General features: G+C 53.0%; 1 protein-coding gene across 1 annotated transcript in view; it reads left to right on the forward strand.

Moving 5' to 3' along the window:
* LOC119967796 (ubiquitin carboxyl-terminal hydrolase 2-like) overlaps positions 1 to 21,482 on the forward strand; it is a 64,194-nt gene that overhangs the window by 21,457 nt on the left and 21,255 nt on the right. Inside the window, 6 exon segments of the mRNA XM_038800797.1 lie at positions 3,395 to 3,479; positions 6,378 to 7,243; positions 10,864 to 10,923; positions 13,194 to 13,317; positions 17,343 to 17,364; positions 17,366 to 17,440. Of these exon segments, the coding sequence (XP_038656725.1) occupies positions 6,434 to 7,243; positions 10,864 to 10,923; positions 13,194 to 13,317; positions 17,343 to 17,364; positions 17,366 to 17,440 (1,091 nt within the window). The 5' untranslated portion in view covers positions 3,395 to 3,479; positions 6,378 to 6,433.

Raw genomic sequence — 21,482 nt, forward strand, 5'->3', positions numbered from 1 at the left:
TCAAACAACTGAGTTTATTATAATACAATTATAATACTACCCATGCACACGCTAAGATGATTAAACTATTCCTACCACTAAATAAACCGATACTTATCTTAAAGGGAACTGCCAGATCAGGGGACAAGGCCTCTTGCTCTGCACTGGGTCCGCAGACTTCAGGTTGGTACGGGTTAAAAAGGGGTCAGGAGTGTCTATCTCTGGTAGCGATCGTTGTGAGACACTTACTTGCTGGCGGCTGCTGTCCCAAACCTCTCCTCTCTCTCGGTCAAGGTCTTCTTCGGTAAAGGCTGGTCGAGAGGGCTGGTCCAGAGAGGAGGGCTGGTTAAGAAGAACGAACTGAGTTTGGGACCTGTCTTTTATAGGTCCTAGGGCTTCGCGCCCTTTTGGGCGGACCCTCTATCTGCTGGGGATCGATTGGGTCTCTTCCCAATCGATTTGTTTGACTCCCCCCAATACTGAGGCTGTCCCTCGGTTGCTGGGCGGGCCTTCAGGTGCCTTGTCTTCGAACCCCGCTGGTGCCGGGGTGTCTGGTTTCCCATACACTGTTGCAATCACTTCCCTATTTGTGTCCTTTGTCCCTGGGATCGTTCCATTACTATGTTAACTATCCCGGAGATTGCCTCATTAGTATGCGGAATGTTCGTTTCGGTGCTGTCTGCTCTCTCAGCAGCCAGAATACACAGTGGCTTGGTGCAGCCTGCTTGTGCTGCAAACATTGTCCATTTTAACCTGCAAGCTTTGCGTTCCTCCATTTTGTATTGAGGGAATGGCCAACACTCGGTGGCTACAGGGGCCCCTCACCTCCTGGGTCCGCCGACTCGCTTGCTGGCTGCTACAGCCCTTTCCCACCGTTTCTGGCTTCCCTGTGGCTTCTCAAAGAACAAAGAAAATTACAGCACAGGAACAGGCCCTTCGGCCCTCCCAGCCTGCGCCGATCCAGATCCTTTATCTAAACCTGTCTCCTATTTTCCCTCTGTTGCCACCCGTTCATATACCTGTCTAGATGCCTCTTAAATGACGCTATCGTGCCCGCCTCTACCACCTCCGCTGGTAAAGCGTTCCAGGCACCCACCACCCTCTGCGTAAAAAACTTTCCACGCACATCTCCCTTAAACTTTCCCCCTCTCACCTTGAAATCGTGACCCCTTGTAACTGACACCCCCACTCTTGGAAAAAGCGAGCCACTGCTTCCTGGCATACTTTTCTTCTCTCTCTCTGTGGGTGAGGGGATCAATGAGACAGATTTTCCATGCTAAATCTGCCCAACGGTGCCTATTTTGCTGTGTTCTGGTGGAGAGCAGCCTAATGTGTGGCTACTCAGCACATCCCCGTCACCAGAAGTCTCCCACAGACCAAAGATGTGCAGGTTAGGTAGCTTGGCCGTACTAAATTGCCTCTTGGTGTCTAAAAGGTTAGTCGGGGTTACTGGATTGCAGGGACAGGTTTGGGCTGTGGGCCGAGGTCGGGGGCTCTTTCCCAGGGCCGACGCAGAGTCGATGGGCCGAATGGTCTCGTTCTGCACCGTAGGGATTCTATGATTTAGAAAGTCAAGACGCATTCCATCAGAGTGAACATGGTTTGATGAAGGGTCAATCGGGTTTGACTAATTTGCTCGAGCTCTTCGAAGCTGTAACAAGCCCTATAAACGATAGATAACCTATCAATAAACTGTGCCGAGTCTGCACATTCTCCCCGTGTGTGCGTGGGTTTCCTCCGGGTGCTCCGGTTTCCTCCCACAGTCCAAAGATGTGCAGGTTAGGTGGATTAGCCATGATTAATTGCCCTTGATGTCCAAAAAAAGGTTAGATGGGGTTATTGGGTTAAGGGGATAGGGTGGAAGCGAGGGCTTAAGTGGGTTGGTGCAGACTCGATGGGCCGAATGGCCTCCTTCTGCACTGTATGATCTATATGTTCTATGTTAACCAAAAATCAACAATATTTTGTGCAGACATAGATGAACAAAATAATTAAATCAAAAAAAACGATCAAAAACTCATCAATAAATTCAGTATTCATTCAGTATAGGAGTTGACAACAGAACACACATAAGACCATATGACATAGGAGCAGAATTAGGTCACTGGGCCCATCGCGTCTGTCAGCCATTCAATCATGGCTGATATGTTTCTCATCCCCATTCTCCTGTCTTCTCCCCATAATCCATGATCCCGTTATTAATCAAGAACCTATCGTACACACACACACACGCCCCCCCCCCACCCGCCCGGACGCACGAAGCACTGACCGGCTACTCCGAGCCCATGTGCCCTGAGGATCTTGGCAGCTTAAAGACACTCGGTGATTTGGCCTCCACAGCCTTCCGCGGCAACGATTTCTACAGATTCACCACCCTCTGACTGAAGAAATTCCTCCTCATCTCTATTTTAAAGGATCGTCCCTTTAGTCTGAGACTGTGGCCCTCTGGTTCTAATTTTTCCGACAATTGGAAACATCCTCTCCACGTCCACTCTATCCACGCCTCGCAGTATCTTGTAAGTTTCAACAAGATCCCCCCTCATCCTTCTAAACTCCAACGAGTACAGACCCAGAGTCCTCAACCGTTCCTCATACAACAAGCTCTTCATTCCAGGGATCATTCTTGTGAACCTCCTCTGAACCCTTTCCAAGGCCAGCACATCCTTCCTTAGATATGGGGCCCAAATGGGGTCTGACCAGAGCCTTATACAGCCTCAGATATACATCCCTGGTCTTGTAATCTAGCCCTCTCGACATGAATGCTAACATTGCATTTGCCGTCCTAACTGCCGACTGAACTTGCACGTTAACCTTAAGAGAATTGTGAACAAGGACTCCCAAGTCCCTTTGTGCTTCTAAGTCTTTTCCCATTTGGAAAATAGTCGATGACTCCGTTCTTCTGACCAAAGTGCATAACCTCACACTTTTCCACATTGTATTCCATTTGCCACTTCATTGCCCACTCTCCCAGCCTGTCCAAGTCCTTCTGCAGCCCCCCTGCTTCCTCAATACCACCTGTCCCTCTACAGATCTTTGTATCATCTGCAAACTGATTATTAATGTATATTGTGAAAAGTTGTGGTCCCAGCACAGACCCCTGAGGCACACCACAAGTCACCGGCTGCCATCCTGGAAATGACCCCTTTATCCCCACTCTCTGCCTTCTGCCAGTCATCCAATCATCTATCCATGCCAGTATCTTACGCTTAACACCATGGGCTCTTAATTTATTTAACAGTCTCCTAAGCGGCACCTTGTCAAAGGCCTTCTGGAAATCTAAATAAATCACGTCCACTTTGGTTCTCCTGTGTCTAACTTCCTTGTTACCCGCCTCAAAGAACCGTACTGAATGGGAGTGAGCCACTGCATTTAAAGTGTTGTCCCATTGACTTTTATGTTGCTGATGTATTTACAGCTGACCTCTTCGGTGGACCTGGAAAAATGTGGAACGCGGCAATGAGAAAGTTCACATCTAATCATACACCGAAGGGCGTTTAAACGTAAGTCGGTGTGCAATACCTGTGGGTCTTTGAGATTGGTCACATTTATTGTTAATCTCACTACTCATCACTGTCACTGATGTTAATGCAAGCTCCCTCACACTGTCATTCAGTAACCCCTCTCCCCCAGCACCCTGGGCGCGATTCTCCGCGCCCCCTCCCGGGACCCGATTCTCCCACCCGGCGGGCTAGCAGCACACGATGACGTCAGCCGCGCATGCGTGGATTGGACGGCTCCAACCCGCGCATGCACGGATGACGTCATCACGCATATGCGTCAAACCCGCGCATGCGTGGGCCGTCATGCCCCTCAGCCGCCCCCGCGGACTGATCCTTCGGGGCGGCGGAGGAACAAAGAGTGCGCGGGTATCGGACCCGCTGCCCGCGATCGGTGCCCACCGATCGTAGGCCCATGCCACCCTTGGCACGGCCGTGGTGCGGCCGAGCCAATCGGTGCCATGGTTGTCCGGAACGGCACTTTGGTGGCCGTTTTCACGAACGGTGAGAGCAGGTGTGTTTGCGTTCGTGAAAACGGCCGTAAAGGCCTGGCAACTCGGCCCATCGGCCAGGTGGGAATTGCTGTTCGGCGTAAAAACCTGCGAGCAGCGATTCGTGTCGTGGGGCGGGCCGTGGGGGGGGAGAATAGCGGGAGGGCGGGAAAAATGGCGGGAAGGCCCTCCCGCTATTCTCCGACCCGTCGTGGGCAGCAGACAATCGCGGCCTCCTGTATTACTGACTGTATCTCTACTGATGTTAATCCAGCTCCCTCACACTGTCAGTCAGTAACCCCTCTCCCCCAGTACCCTGTGTTCCTGACTGTATCTCTACTGATGTTAATCCAGCTCCCTCAACTGTCACATCAGTAACCCTCTCCCCAGCAACCCTGTGTTACTGACTGTATCTCTACTGATGTTAATCCAGCTCCCTCACACTGTCACTCCTTAACCCCTCACCCCCAGCACCCTGTGGTTACTGACTGTATCTCTACTGATGTTAATCCAGCTCCCTCACACTGTCACTCAGTAACCGCTCTCCCCCAGCACCCAGTGATACTGACTGTATCCCTACTGATGTTAATCCAGCTCCCTCACACTGTCACTCAGTAACCCCTCTGTCCCAGCACCCCTGTGTTACTGACTGTATCTCTACTGATGTTAATCCAGCTCCCTCACAATGTCCACTCAGTAACCGCTTCTCCCCAGCAACCCTGTGGTTACTGATTGTATCTCTACTGATGTTAATCCGGCTCCCTCACGCTGTCACTCAGTAACCCCTCTCCCCCAGCACCCTGTGTTACTGACTGCATCCCTACTGATGTTAATCCAGCTCCCTCACACTGTCACTCAGAACCCCTCTCCCCAGCACCCTGTGTTACTGACTGTATCTCTACTGATGTTAATCCAGCTCCCTCACACTGTCTCTCAGTAACCCCTCACCCCCCCCCCCCCCCAGCACCCTGTGTTGCTGACTGTATCTCTACTGATGTTAATCCAGCTCCCTCACACTGTCACTCAGTAACACCTCTCCCCCCAGCACCCTGTGTAACTGACTGTATCTCTACTTATGTTAATCCAGTTCTCTCACACTGTCGCTCAGTAACCCCTCTCCCCCCAGCACCCTGTGTTACTGACTGTATCCCTACTGATGATAATCCAGCTCCCTCACACTGTCACTCAGTAACCCCTCTCCCCAGCACCCTGTGTTTACTGACTGTATCTCTACTGATGTTAATCCAGCTCCCTCACACTGTCACTCAGTAACCCCTCTGCCCCAGCACCCTGTGTTACTGACTGTATCTCTACTGATGTTAATCCAGCTCCCTCACACTGTCACTCAGTAACCCCTCTCCCCCAGCACCCTGTGTTACTGACTGCATCTCTACTGATGTTAATCCAGCTCCCTCACACTGTCACTCAGTAAACCCCTCTCCCCCAGCACCCTGTTTTACTGACTGTATCCCTACTGATGTTAATCCAGATCCCTCACACTGTCACTCAGTAACCCCTCTCCCCCAGTAGCCCTGTGTTCCTGACTGTATCTCTACTGATGTTAATCCAGCTCCCTCACACTGTCACTCAGTAACCCCTCTCCCCCAGCTCCCTGTGTTACTGACTGTATCTCTACTGATGTTAATCCAGCTCCCTCACACTGTCACTCAGTAACCCCTCTCCCCCAGCACCCTGTGTTACTGACTGTATCCCTACTGATGTTAATCCAGATCCCTTACACTGTCACTCAGTAACCCCTCTCCCCCAGTACCCTGTGTACTGACTGTATCTCTACTGATGTTAATGCAGCTCCCTCACACTGTCACTCAGTAACCCCTCTCCCCCAGTACCCTGTGTTACTGACTGTAGCTCTATTGATGTTAATCCAGCTCCCTCACACTGTCACTCAGTAACCCCTCTCCCCCAGCACCCTGTGTTACTGACTGTATCTCTACTGATGTTAATCCAGCTCCCTCACACTGTCACTCAGTAACCCCTCTCCCCCCAGCACCCTGTGTTACTGACTGAATCTCTACTGATTTTAATCCAGCTCCCTCACACTGTCACTCAGTAACCCCTCTCCCCAGCACCCTGTGTTACTGACTATCTCTACTGATGTCAATCCAGCTCCCTCACATTGTCACTCAGTAACCCCTCACCCCCAGCACCCTGTGTTACTGACTGTATCTCTACTGATGTTAATCCAGCTCCCTCACACTGTCACTCGTTAACCCCTCTGCCCCAGCACCCTGTGTTACTGACTGTATCACTACTGATGTTAATCCAGCTCCCTCACACTGTCACTCAGTAACCCCTCTCCCCCAGCACCCAGTGTTACTGACTGTATCCCTACTGATGTTAATCCAGTTCTCTCAGACTGATTGTGTTTCTTTCACCTTTTTCGCTGCAGGAACCTTGCTCACGTCGCCCGGAGCGTCCTGCCGCCCTCTTTCCTCGTGATGAGAGATGCCTCAGCCCTACTCCCTTCGCAGTCCCTACGCGGGGCCCCCGGTACCCAGCTCCAGCACCCCAAAGACCTCTCGCCGCCCTCTGACTGGCTCAGGAGCAGGAGGTCAGAGGGCGCCGAGCCAGGAGCGGCTGGCGGGGGGACGGGCGGCAGGAACGCGCCCTCCTGGTTATCACCCTCCCTCCCCTTCCAGGCCACGGCCCCTCCCTCCAGGACCAGGGCCTCTGGACGAGAGGGGCCGCAAGCTCGAGGTCAAGGGGCGGACGGCTCGCAGCGCCCGGGATTCGGTGGTGGCACCCAGCCCAGTTGCCAAGCGCACACCACTGCGGGCCGACCACTCCCTCAGTGTTAACACTCCATCCGCCACCTCCTCCTCCTCCTCCTCCTCCCCCTCCACTGCCGCCTCAACCTTCTCCTCGCCGCCCTCCCGGCGAAAGGCCAGCCTGACCCGGGCGGGGCCGCCCTCCCAGCCAGCTGACCCCTGCGCTGGCCTCCACGATCCCCAGGAGCTGCAGGAATGCCTGCGCATGCTGAGCGCCGCCCGGTTGCGGCGCTCCCCCTCTCTGGGCCGCGTGCCCTCCGGCAGCGAGCCAGCCCCAGCCCCGGCCCCTGCTCTCAAACGCAGCTCTTCCCTGCGGGGGCTGCAGCAGGAGACCCCCGAAGCCCCGAGCGGAGGAGGGATGGCGCTGCGGCCTGTGCAGCTGGACATTCTGCCGGGCCCCTCCAGGCTCCAGGGAGGCACCACGACGGCCATGCGGAACCTTGACGAACAGGACACCATCCTCCAGGAACAGCAGCGGAGGCAGAAGGTGAGGGCTGGAGGCAGAGGGGTTGCAAGGCTGATGTCTCCAATCCTTTCCCCATGAGTGACCCCCTCAGCCACCTTTATCTCTTTCCTGATCGCGTCTGGGTTGCCCAGTAAAGAAACCTCACCACTGATCCCTCTCCTCTTTCCAGCTAGTTTGGTGCTGTCTCTCCCTCTCCGTTCCCTCCCTCAGACCCGAGCTGCTCCACCATCACAGTCCTTCCACAGCCCAGGTCCACCCTCCTCCCCTACCCCTAGCCCTTTCCTCTGTTCACCCGACCCGTTAATCTTGTCTGAGCTCCCCCCCCCCCCCAGCCCTTTCCCTCCTCTCCCCTCCCCCCCCGGGTTCTCTACACGCTCGGCTCAGTGAGTTTCTTCTCCTGCCCTTGCTTCTCCCCTGGCCACCACGTGAATGATCCTCTTAAATGCAGCAGGATTAGCAGCTGCAAGCTGCTCACAGCAGACTGGACGTTTGCTGCCAGCCTGCTCCCCAGGACTCCTGCTGCCCACCCAGCTCCCCAGGACTCCTGCCGCCCACCCAGCTCCCCAGGACTCCTGCCGCCCACCCATGATCGACCATTCACAGGGACTTTGTGACAACGGGCTGATTGACCATGGGGCTCCTCATAGTTGCAGACAAGGTAGGATGGCGAGGAATAAGTGTTGAACATCATTGGCAGCAGGTTAAGTCATGTACCAATTTCTCAATCCATCCCTCCCAAGCTTCCCTCCCTCCGTCGCTCACTCATCCTTCACTCCCCTTCCTCCCTCGCTAAGGGCGGCGCGGTTGCACAGGGGTTAGCACAGTTGCTTCACAGTGCCAGGGTCCCAGGTTCGATTCCCGGCTTGGGTCACTGTCCTGTGTGGCGATTTCACGTTCTCCCTGTGTCTGCGTGGGTTTCCTCCGGGTGCTCCGGTTTCCTCCCACAGTCCCGAATGACATGCTGTTCAGCAATTTGGGCATTCTGAATTCTCCCTCGCTGTACCCGAACAGGAACCGGAATGTGGAGACTTGGGGATTTTCACAATAACTTCATGACAGTGTTAATGTAAGCCTATTTATGACAATAATAAAGATTAACATCCCTCGCTCCCCTCCCTCGCTCCCACCCTCCCTCGCTCCCACCCTCCCTCGCTCCCACCCTCCCTCGCTCCCACCCTCCCTCGCTCCCACCCTCCCTCGCTCCCACCCTCCCTCGCTCCCACCCTCCCTCGCTCCCACCCTCCCACATTCACTCCCACCCTCCCTCACTCCCACCCTCCCTCGCTCCCACCCTCCCTCACTCCCACCCTCCCTCGCTCCCACCCTCCCTCGCTCCCACCCTCCCACATTCACTCCCACCCTCCCTCACTCCCACCCTCCCTCCCTCCCACCTCCCTCACTCCCAACCTCCCTCACTACAACCCTCCCTCACTACAACCCTCCCTCACTACAACCCTCCCTCACTACAACCCTCCCTCACTACAACCCTCCCTCACTACAACCCTCCCTCACTACAACCCTCCCTCCCTCCCACCCTCCCACATTCACTCCCACCCTCCCTCGCTCCCACCCTACTTCACTCCCACCCTCCCTCACTCCCCCCTCCCTCACTCCCTCGCTCCCACCCTCCCTCGCTCCCCCCTCCTTCACTCCCCCCTCCTTCACTCCCCCCTCCTCACTCACTCCCACCCTCCCTCACTCCCACCCTTCCTCGCTCCCACCCACATTCACTCCCACCCTTCCTCGCTCCCACCCTCCCTCGCTCCCACCCTCCCACATTCACTCCCACCCTCCCCCTCGCTCCCACCCTCCCTCGCTCCCACCCTCCCTCGCTCCCACCCTCCCAACTCACTCCCACCCTCCCAAATTCACTCCCACCCTCCCACACTCACTCCCCCCTCCCACACTCACTCCCCCCCTCCCACACTCCCTGCCCCCCCACACTCACTCCCACTCTCCCACACTCGCTCCCCCCCTCCCACACTCCCTCCCCCTCCCACACTCGCTCCCCCTCCCACACTCGCTCCCGCCCCCTCCCACACTCGCTCCCCCCTCCCACACTCGCTCCCCCTCCCACACTCGCTCCCGCCCCCTCCCACTCGCTCCCCCCCCACACTCGCTCCCCCCCTCCCACACTCGCATCCCGCCTCCCATACTCGCTCCCTCCCCCTCCCACCCTCGCTCCCGCCCCCTCCCACACTCGCTCCCGCCCCCTCCCACACTCCCTCCCCCTCCCACACTCCCTCCCCCCACACTCACTCCCCCCTCCCACACTCACTCCCGCCCCTCCCACACTCGCTCCCCCCTCCACACTCGCTCCCCCCTCCCACACTCGCTCCCCCCTCCCACACTCGCTCCCGCCCCCTCCCACACTCGCTCCCCCCCTCCCACTCGCTCCCGCCCCCTCCCACACTCGCTCCCGCCCCCTCCCACACTCGCTCCCGCCCCCTCCCACACTCCCTCCCCCTCCCACACTCCCTCCCCCCTCCCACACTCCCTCCCCCCCCACACTCACTCCCCCCTCCCACACTCACTCCCCCCTCCCACACTCACTCCCGCCCCCTCCCACACTCACTCCCCCCTCCCACACTCACTCCCGCCCCCTCCCTCACTCACTCCCGCCCCCTCCCATACTCGCTCCCCCGCCCCCTCCGACACTCGCTCCCGCCCCCTCCCACACTCCTCCCGTCCTCCCACACTCACTCCCCGCCCCCTCCCACACTCACTCTCGCCCCCTCCCACACTCGCTCCTGCCCTCCCACACTCGCTCCCCCCTCCCACACTCGCTCCCCGCCCCCTCCCACACTCACTCCCGCCCCCTCCCACACTCGCTCCCCCCTCCCACACTCACTCCCCCTCCCACCACTCACTCCCGCCCCCTCCCACACTCACTCCCGCCCCCTCCCTCACTCACTCCCGCCCCCTCCCACACTCACTCCCGCCCCCTCCCACACTCACTCCCCGCCCTCCCACACTCACTCCCGCCCCCTCCCACACTCGCTCCCGCCCTCCCACACTCGCTCCCGCCCTCCCACACTCGCTCCCGCCCCCTCCCCCACTCGCCCCCCTCCCACACTCGCCCCCCTCCCACACTCGCTCCCCTCCCACACTCGCTCCCGCCCCCTCCCACACTCGCTCCCCCTCCCACACTAGCTCCCGCCCCCTCCCACACTCGCTCCCGCCCCTCCCACCCTCGCTCCCGTCCTCCCACACTCGCTCCCGCCCCCTCCCACACATCGCCCCCCTCCCACACTCGCCCCCCTCCCACACTAGCGCCCCCCTCCCACACTCGCTCCTCTCCCACACTCGCTTCTCCGCCCCCTCCCGCACTCGCTCCCACACTCCTCCCGCTCTCACTCCCCCCCACCCCCCCTCTCTCTCGCTGCTCTCAATAATTTATACTGCATGGAAGAGAGTGCTTTGGCACTTAAGTATCAGTCAGGATCAACTGGGACATTCTCCATGGAAAAGTCTCCACCAATCAGACTTCACTTGCCAGCCAATCAGCATTCTCTCCCCATGTTGTTTTCCCCCTTCTATATGTAGTCTATCCAAGTGCCCTGATCAGTGCACAATGAAATATTTCAACATGTCCTTTATGAAGCAGTAACTATGCTTATTTTTTACACTTACATTCCAGAAAACAAGAGACACTAACGATTGGGACAGGACTGGTTGGACTTCGGAACCTGGGTAATACGGTAAGGTGCGGAGCTTGTGGGTGGGCCTGTGTCCGCACGGACCTGTCACTGTGCATTAGTTGCTGTTTGTGTGTTCCTGTTTGCGACAGACAGAAGGGATCAGTTTTACTGTCAGAGGGTCAGTACTGATGGAGGGCTGCACTGTCAGAGGGTCAGTACTGAGGGAGTGAGGCACTGCCTTAGAGTCAGTACTGAGGGAGTGCTGTACTGCCAGAGGGTCAGTACTGAGGGAGTGCGGCACTGTCAGAGGATCAGTACTGAGGGAGTGCTGCACTGTCAGAGAGTCAGTACTGAGGGAGTGCTGCACCGTCAGAGGGCCAGTACTGAGGGAGTGCTGCACTGTCAGAGGGTCAGTACTGAGGGAGTGAGGCACTGCCTTAGAGTCAGTACTGAGGGAGTGCTGTACTGCCAGAGGGTCAGTACTGAGGGAGTGCTGCACTGTCAGAGGGTCAGTACTGAGGGAGTGCTGCACTGTCAGAGGGTCAGTACTGAGGGAGTGCTGCACCGTCAGAGGGCCAGTACTGAGGGAGTGCTGCACTGTCAGAGGGTCAGTACTGAGGGAGTGCTGCACCGTCAGAGGGCCAGTACTGAGGGAGTGCTGCACTGTCAGAGGGTCAGTACTGAGGGAGAGCTGCACTGTCAGAGGGTCAGTACTGAGGGAGTGCTGCACTGTCAGAGGGTCAGTACTGAGGGAGGGCTGCACTGTCAGAGGGTGAGCACTGCGGGAGTGCTGCACTGTTGGCAGTACTGTGTTTTGTATGAGGCAGTGAACGATCTGCCGTTGCAAATGGACAGTAAAAGGATCCAGAGCATAATCTGAAAGAGGTTCCGGCGAGTGCCACAGTATTGATCCCTTGTGGCTGGGACCAATATCTACCGCCAATCAATATCACTAAATCGCACAGTGGTTAGCACTGAAGCTTCACAGCTCCAGGGTCCCAGGTTCGATTCCCGGCTTGGGTCACTGTCTGTGCGGAGCCTGCACGTTCTCCCCGTGTCTGCGTGGGTTTCCTCCGGGTGATCTGGTTTCTGCCCACATGTCCCGAAAGCTGTGCTGTTAGGTGGATTGGACATTCTGAATTTACCCTCTGTGTACCCGAACAGACACCTGAATGTGGCAACCAGGGAATTTTCACAGTAACTTCATTGTTAATGTCAATGTTAATGTCAATGCAGTTAATGTCAGCCTACTTGTGAGAATAAAGATTATTATTATTATTATTATTAAAGTTGATTCCCTGGCCATTATCACATTGCTGTTTGTGGGATCATCCTGTTCACTTCCTATATCAGCAGCAAGATTCACTTTCAGGCTGTGAAGGACTCTGTGAGGTGTGGAGGCCACGAAGGCCCCCCTGGAATAACAGCAAAATGAAACCTCGGCTTCAGTCTCTGTCTGAACAGCCCGACACAGACATGCTCTCAGAATCACATCGTACAGTCAGTGTTCCCAGGCACCCACCATCACTTCCCTGGAGATGCCCCGTCTCACTGGCAGGTCAGGCACAGCAGAGATGGTGGTGGCATACTGTCCGGGGTGGGGGAGGGGGGTGATTTGCCCTTGGGTGTCCTCAGTGTTGTCTCCGGGCCCATGATGCAGCATGGCATCTGGTCAAACAAGGCCACCGCACCTCCTACGGATTGCCACATCCTATTCCCCTTCAGCTGATGAATCGGTGCTCCTCCATGTCGAATATCATCTGGAGGAGGCACTGAGTGGCAAAGGGGGTGGGTTGGCTTCACTGCGAATCACCACGTTGCGTCTCTCCTAAATAGTCTTCAACCTCGCCAGACACCTGGTGATCATTTCTCGCCATTTGTTCTTACCAAAGAACTGACCGGACTGCCGTTACTGGACATTTCTTCCTGCCCTGAATTAACGGTGTCACGTTTGCTGCTCGCCAATCCATTGGCACCTCCCCTGAATCTGCTGTCTTTGTCCTTGTAGATGGTAGAGCTCACGGGTTTGGAAGGTGCAGTCCAAAGGAGCCTTGGTGAGTTGCTGCAGTGCAGTGTTTAGCAGCTGGGTACACATGGCTGCCTCTGTGTGTTGGTGATGGAGGGAGTGATGTTTAAGGTGGTGGATAGCGGGCCAGTCAAGCAGGGCTGCTTGATGCTGGATGATGCCGAGCTTCTTGTGTGTTGTTGGAGCCCTATTCATCCACCCAAGTGGGTCAGCATCCTAAACATCACACATGACACACAGAACAGAACAGCAGTAGCTGTGAGTGTTTGCCGGTTCTGACTGGCGTTTGAACTTATTTTCTCAGTGTTTTATGAATGCAATTCTTCAGTGCCTCAGCAACACCCAAGGACTCCGAGACTACTGCATCCGCAGGGAATATCAACTGGAAGGAAGTGGATCTGGAAAGAAGCGCTGCGAACTCATGGATGGTAGGAATATTGCACCTTCGATATGTAGTATCGAGAATAGCAGCCACTGTGTATATTATTCAGATTGCGGCCAGTTTTTATACGACGTAGAATAACAGCCTCTTGAATATCATACAGAATAACAGTCCCTGTGTATATTATAGAGAATAACAGCCCCTTGTGTATATTATAGAGAATAACAGTCCCTGTGTATATTATAGAGAATAACAGCCCCTGTGTATATTATAGAAAATAACAGCCCCTGTGTATATTATAGAGAATAACAGCCCCTTGTGTATATTATAGAGAATAACAGTCCCTGTGTATATTATAGAGAATAACAGCCCCTTGTGTATATTATAGAGAATAACAGTCCCTGTGTATATTATAGATAATAACAGTCCCTGTGTATATTATAGAGAATAACAGTCCCTGTGTATATTATAGAGAATAACAGTCCCTGTGTATATTATAGATAATAACAGTCCCTGTGTATATTATAGAGAATAACCGCCCCTGTGTATATTATAGAGAATAACAGCCCCTGTGTATATTATAGAGAATAACAGCCCCTGTGTATATTATAGAGAATAACAGTCCCTGTGTATATTATAGAGAATAACAGTCCCTGTGTATATTATAGATAATAACAGTATCTGTGTATATTATAGAGAATAACAGTCCCTGTGTATATTATAGAGAATAACAGTCCCTGTGTATATTATAGAGAATAACAGCCCCTGTGTATATTATAGAGAATAACAGTCCCTGTGTATATTATAGATAATAACAGTCCCTGTGTATATTATAGATAATAACAGTATCTGTGTATATTATAGATAATAACAGTCCCTGTGTATATTATAGATAATAACAGTATCTGTGTATATTATAGATAATAACAGTCCCTGTGTATATTATAGATAATAACAGTATCTGTGTATATTATAGATAATAACAGTCCCTGTGTATATTATAGATAATAACAGCCCCTGTGTATATTATAGAGAATAACAGCCCCTGTGTATATTATAGGGAATAACAGTCCCTGTGTATATTATAGATAATAACAGTCCCTGTGTATATTATAGATAATAACAGCCCCTGTGTATATTATAGATAATAACAGTCCCTGTGTATATTATAGATAATAACAGTCCCTGTGTATATTATAGAGAATAACAGCCCCTGTGTATATTATAGAGAATAACAGTCCCTGTGTATATTATAGATAATAACAGCCCCTGTGTATATTATAGATAATAACAGTCCCTGTGTATATTATAGATAATAACAGTCCCTGTGTATAGTATAGATAATAACAGTATCTGTGTATATTATAGATAATAACAGTCCCTGTGTATATTATAGATAATACAGTATCTGTGTATATTATAGATAATAACAGTCCCTGTGTATATTATAGATAATAACAGTCCCTGTGTATATTATAGATAATAACAGTCCCTGTGTATATTATAGATAATAACAGTCCCTGTGTATATTATAGAGAATAACAGTCCCTGTGTATATTATAGAGAATAACAGTCCCTGTGTATATTATAGATAATAACAGTCCCTGTGTATATTTTAGATAATAACAGTCCCTGTGTATATTATAGATAATAACAGTCCCTGTGTATATTATAGAGAATAACAGTCCCTGTGTATATTGTAGATAATAACAGCCCCTGTGTATATTATAGATAATAACAGCCCCTGTGTATATTATAGAGAATTACAGTCCCTGTGTATATTATGGAGATTAACAGCCCCTGTGTATATTATAGAGAATAACAGTCGCTGTGTGTATTATAGAGAATAACAGGCCCTGTGTATATTGTAGATAATAACAGCCCCTGTGTATATTATAGATAATAACAGCCCCTGTGTATATTATAGAGAATAACAGTCCCTGTGTATATTATAGAGATAACGTCCCTGTGTATATTATAGAGAATAACAGTCCCCGTGTATATTATAGAGAATAACAGTCCCGTGTATATTATAGAGAATAACAGCCCCTGTGTATTATAGAGAATAACAGTCCCTGTGTATATTATAGAGAATAACAGTCCCTGTGTATATTATAGAGAATAACAGTCCCTGTGTATATTATAGAGAATAACAGGCCCTGTGTATATTATAGATAATAACAGTCCCTGTGTATATTATAGAGAATAACAGTCCCTGTGTATATTATAGAGAATAACAGCCCCTGTGTATATTATAGAGAATAACAGTCCCTGTGTATATTATAGAGAATAACAGCCCCTGTGTATATTATAGAGAATAACAGCCCCTGTGTATATTATAGAGAATAACAGTCCCTGTGTATAGATAACAGTCCCTGTGTATATTATAGATAATAACAGTCCCTGTGTATATTATAGATAATAACAGTCCCTGTGTATATTATAGAGAATTACAGTCCCTGTGTATTTACAATGGAAAGTTTCTGAAATGCATTATGCTTATGTTGGTTACCTTGCTGTCATTTTCTCTCCCTCCCAAATTATCTCATTCCTCATTTACTTGCGATTTGTTTCTATATTCCCGCCTTATCTCTTCTCTCTCTCCTTCTATGTCTGTCCGCGCCCTCTGCCCCCCCTCGCGCCCTCTGCCCCCCCTCGCGCCCTCTGCCCCCCCTCGCGCCCTCTGCCCCCCCCTCCCGCCCTCTGCCCCCCTCGCGCCCTCTGCCCCCCCTCGCGCCCTCTGCCCCCTGTCTCACCTCTGCCCCGTCTCACCTCTGCCCTCTGTCTCACCTCTGCCCCCTCTCACCCTCTGCCCACTGTCTCTCCTCTGCCCCCGTCTCTCCTCTGCCCCCTGTCTTACCCTCTGCCCCCTGTCTCTCCTCTGCCCCCTGTCTCTCCTCTGCCCCCTGTCTCTCCTCTGCCCCCTGTCTCACCTCTGCCCCCTGTCTCACCTCTGCCCCCTGTCTCACCTCTGCCCCCTGTCTCGCCCTCTGCCCCCTCTCTCGCCCTCTGCCCCCTCTCACCCTCTGCCCCCTGTCTCCTCTGCCTCCTGTCTCACCCTCTCACCCTCTGCCCCCGTCTCTCCTCTGCCTCCTGTCCTCAACCCTCTGCCCCCTCTCACCCTCTGCCCCTCTCGCCCTCTGCCCCCTCTCTCACCCTGTGCCCCCTCTCTCACCCTGTGCCCCCTCTTTCACCTCTGCCCCCTCTTTCACCTCTGCCCCCTCTTTCACCTCTGCCCCCTCTTTCACCTCTGCCCGCTCTTTCACCTCTGCCCGCTCTTTCACCTCTGCCCGCTCTTTCACCCTCTGCCCCCTCTCACCTCTGCCCCCTCTCTCACCCTCTGCCCCCTTTCTCCCCCTCTCTCACCCTCTGTCCCCTCTCTCACACCTCTGTCCCCTCTCTCGCCCTCTGCCCCTCTCTCGCCCTCTGCCCCTCTCTCACCCTCTGCCCCTCTCACCCTCTGCCCCTCTCTCGCCCTCCGATCTCTGCCCCCTCTCTTCCCCCTCTCTATCTCTCTGCCTCCTCTCCCCTGCCCCCTGTCTCCCCCTGCCTCTGTCTCCCCTCTCTCTCTATCTCTCTCTCTCTGGCCCCCCCCTCTCTCTGCCCCTCTCTCGCTCTATCTCTCTCTCTCTGCCCCCCTCTCTCTCTGCCCCTCTCTCGCTCTATCTCTCTCTCTCTCTGCCCTCCTTATCTCTCTCTCTCTGCCCCCCCTCTCTCTCTGCCCCTTTCTCGCTCTATCTCTCTCTCTCTGCCCTCCTTATCTCTCTCTCTCTCTGCCCCCCTCTCTCTCTCTGTCCCCTCTCTCTCTCTATCTCTCTCTCTGCCCTCCTTATCTCTCTCTCTACCCCCTCTCTCTCTCTATCTCTCTCTCTGCCCCCCCTCTCTCTCTCTGCCCCCTCTCTCTATCTCTCTCTCTGCCCCCCCTCTCCTCTCTCTGCCCCCCTCTCTCTATCTCTCGCTCTCTGCCCCCCCCTCTCTCTCTGCCCCCCCCCTCTCTCGCTCTCTGCCCCCCTCTCTCTATCTCTCTCTCTGCCCTCTCGATCTCTCTCTCTCTGCACAGCCTTGCCACAGTGATAGCCGGTCTCTGGGACCCCTCCAATGTCGGCTGCATCATCCCATTCAGTTCCAGCAAAGTTCCAGAAGATCGTGCCGCATTTCGCCGGCTACAGGTTGAGTCTTGCCGCGCACATTGCTGTTTAGCTGCAGACTGCCAATCCTCCGAACCTCAGACCCTAACCCCCATTGGCCTTCTGCATTCAGGGCCCACCCCTTGCTTGTCGCACTCTTTGGCTCCTTTTGTTACAGAATCCCTGCTGTGCAGAAGGATGCCATTCGGCGGATTGTGTCTGCATTGACCCTCCAAAAGAGCACCCTACCTCGACCCACTCCCCTGGCGTATCTCCGCAACCCCACCTAACTAGCACGTCTTTGGACTGTGGTAGAAAACCGGAGCACCCGGAGGAAACCCCGCACACACGGGGCGAACATACAGACTCCGCACAGACAGTGACCCACAGGAGAATCGACCCTGGCACTGTGAAGCCGTAGTGCTAACCAGTGCTCCCCTATAAGAATCATTGAATTGTGGAATAGTTCCAACACAGACAGAGGCCATTTGGCCCATCATCTCAATGCTGTCTCCTGCCCGCCCACACTTTCAAATGCAAATGCTTGTCTCTCCCCCGCCTTCGAGTGTTTCAGCTCTCTTTCTTTCCTCTGTGTCCAGCCAGGTTAGAGCATGCACTCAACACTGTACCCAGCATTCCTGGCAGGAGGGGGCAGTCTGTGCTGGATCTGGGAACATCAGTACTTGACTGAACTAAACCTCGCTCCACCACACACTGAGGCATTGCATTCCAGATCCTAACCACTGGCAGCCGAAGAACATTTATCCTCATGTTGCCATTGTTTCTTTTGTCAATCACCTTAATTCTGAGCTTCCTCGTTCTCTATCCTTCCACCAGTGGGAACACATTCTCCCCATCTGCTCTGTCGAGACCCGGTGTCCTGATTCCTTCACGGGATGTGGGCGTTGCTGGCCAGACCAGCATCTCTTGCCCATCCCTAATTTCTGTCGAGAAGTGGTGGTGAGCTGTCTTTGTGACTCTCTGCAGTCCACGTGGTGTAGGTACAACCCACTGTGCTGTTAGGGAGGAATTCTAGGAAGTTGCCCCAGTGAAGAATCAGCGATATATTCCCAGTCAGGGTGGTGAGTGACTTGGAGGGGAACCTCCAGGTGGTGGGGTTCCCAGGTATCGGCTGCTCTTGTCCTTCTAGATGGTACTGGTTGTGGGTTTGGAAGGTGCTGACTTAAGGAACCTTGGTGAGTTCCTGCAGTGCACCTTGTAGATGATACACATGGCTGCCACTGTGCGTCGATGGTGGAGGGTTTGAATGTTTGTAGAAGGGAGAGCAATCAAGCGGGGCTGCTTTGTCCTGGATGGTGTCGAGTTTCTTGAGTGTTGTTGGAGCTTCACTCATCCAGGCAAGTGGGGAGTATTCCATCACACTCCTGACTTGTGCCTTGTAGATGGTGGACAGGCTTTGGGGAGTAAGTCTCCAGGAGTAAAGATATCTTGTTGCAAGTGTATAGCGCCTTTGTGAGACCAAAGTAAGTGTATTGTATACAATTTGGTCTCCTTATCTAAGGAAGGATATACAGGCCAGGGGATGTGCATGGGAGGTTCATCAGGCAAATGCCTTGTTTGGCGGGATTTTCTTCTGCGGAGAGTTTGAGGGAACTGGTTCCTGTATTCTGTAGAGTCGCGAAGAATGAGCAATGATCTCACTGAAACTTCGGCTAAATCCTGACAGAGTGTGACAAGGGCAGATGTGGATCTTTCCCCTGGCTGCTGAGTCCAGAGCCAGGGGACGTCTCAGAGTTAGGGGGAGGCCATTGAGGACTGAGATGAGGAGGGACTCCTTCACTCTGAGGATGGCGAATTTTTGGAATTCTTTATCCTATAGGGCTATGGTGGGTCAGACATGGAGCATGTTCAACACCGGGATTGATAGATTTCTGGATTCTAATGAAGGGAAATGTGGATAGGGCGGGGTAAATGGGTTGTAAGGGAGAAGATCAGCTCAGTGATCTAGTTGAATGGCAAAGCAAGCTCGATGGGCTGAATGGCTTACTGTTCCTCAACCTTCCCTTCTCCAAGAAGAACAATCCCAGCTTCTACAATTTGTAACTGAAGTTCCTCATCCCTGGAGTCATTCTGGCAAACTCTTTCTGCATCCTCTCTGCTGTCTTCACGTCTTCCCTAAGTGTGGCATCCAGAATTGGGTGCAATACCCCAACTGAGGCCAAACCAGTGTTGGATACAAGATCAGTACAGCTTCCTCGCTTTTGTACTCTGCTCCCCCTCTTTGGAAAGCCCAGGATACTGTATGCCTTATGAACTGCTTTCTCAACCAGCCCAGCCACCTTCGATCCTTTACGTACTGTAGCCTCACATCCCTCTGCTCCTTTAGAATGGTGTCTTGCATCCTAACACATGAATCATGAAATCATTGAGGTTTCCAGCACAGAAAAGGACCTTCAGCCCATCGCATCTGCGCCAGTCAAAAACAACCACCTAACTATTCTAATCCCATTTCCCAGCACTTAGCCCAACCCACTGACCCCTGTCAACTCCCTCTGACCCTTGTGTGCGCTGGGATCACAAGTGCACATCTGAATACTTCTTAAATGTTATGAGGGTCTCTGCCTTTCAGGCAGCGAATTCCAAACTCCCACCACCCTCTGGGTAAAAAGGTTTGCCTTCACATCCCCTCTCAACCTCCTGCCCCTTACCTTAAATCTACGCCCCCTAGTTATTGACCCCTCCACGAATGGGAAAGTCTTCTTTCTGTCTATCTATGCCCCTCATAATTTTATGCATCTCAAACATCCCCCCCCCCCCCCCCCCCCCTCTCAGTCTCCTCTGCTCCAAGGAAACCAATCCCAGTCCATCCAATCTCTCTTCATATCTAACATTCTCCAGCCCAGGCAACATGCTGGTAAATCTCCTCTGCTCCCTTTCCAGGGCGATCACATCCCTCCCATAATGTGGATTCCAGAACTGCACACAATACTCTAGCTGTGGCCTAACCAACGTTTTATACAGTTCCAGAATAACCTCCCTTCTCTTAAACTCTGTGTCTCGGCTAATAAAGGCAAGTTTACCATCTGCCTTCTGAACCAATTCATCCACCTTCCCTGCCACCTTCAGGGACGGGTGTACATGCAGACCGAGGTCCCTCTGATCCTCGGTGCTTCCCAGGGTCCTGCTGTTTATGATGTATTCCCTTTGCCTTGTTTGTCCTGCCCAAGTGCATCACCTCACACTTATCTGGATTGAACTCCATTTGCCACTGATCAGCCCCTCTGACCAGCCCGTCTCTATCCTCCTGTAATCGAAGACTCTCATCACTATTTACCACTCCACCAATTTTCCGTATCATCCACAAACGTACTGATCAACTCTCTACATTCATGTCTAAATCATTGATATAAACCACAAACAGCAAAAACCCCAACATTGATCCCAGCGGGACCTCACAGGCTTCCGTCATAAAAGCACCCCTCGACCATCACCCTCTACTTCCTGTCACTTGGCCAATTCTGGATCCAATTTGCCAAATTTTCTCCAGTCCCATGGGGTCGTACTTTCGCTATCAGCCTTCCATGTGGGACCTTATCAAAAGCCTTGCTGAAGTCCGAGCAGACTACGTCAACTGCGTTTCCCTCATCTTTAGGAAGCATTGCAGAGAGAGTGAAGGAAAGATTCACAAGAATGGTTCCAGGGATGAGGAGCGTCAGGGGAAGGGGAAGACTCACACCCTGTGTAATCCGGGTGTGGGAAGAACTTGTGGTTGGGAGACATGCTCATGTCCTCGGGTTGCACAGTTTTACCATCGTGTGCATCAGACATCAGGGCTGATTGAAAAAAAGAATGAGTTAAAGGGATGTGGGCAATGGCTGGGGAGATGGATGTGGGACCAGGAGAAGATGGGCAGCAGGGTAGCATGGTGGTTAGCATAAATGCTTCACAGCTCCAGGGTCCCAGGTTCAATTCCCGGCTGGGTCACTGTCTGTGTGGAGTCTGCACGTCCTCCCCCTGTGTGCGTGGGTTTCCTCCGGGTGCTCCGGTTTCCTCCCACAGTCCAAAGATGTGCGGGTTAGGTGGATTGGCCATGCTAGATTGCCCGTAGTGTCCTAATAAAAGT

Source organism: Scyliorhinus canicula, chromosome 6 (assembly GCF_902713615.1).
Source record: "Scyliorhinus canicula chromosome 6, sScyCan1.1, whole genome shotgun sequence".
NCBI classification, from domain to species: domain Eukaryota; kingdom Metazoa; phylum Chordata; class Chondrichthyes; order Carcharhiniformes; family Scyliorhinidae; genus Scyliorhinus; species Scyliorhinus canicula.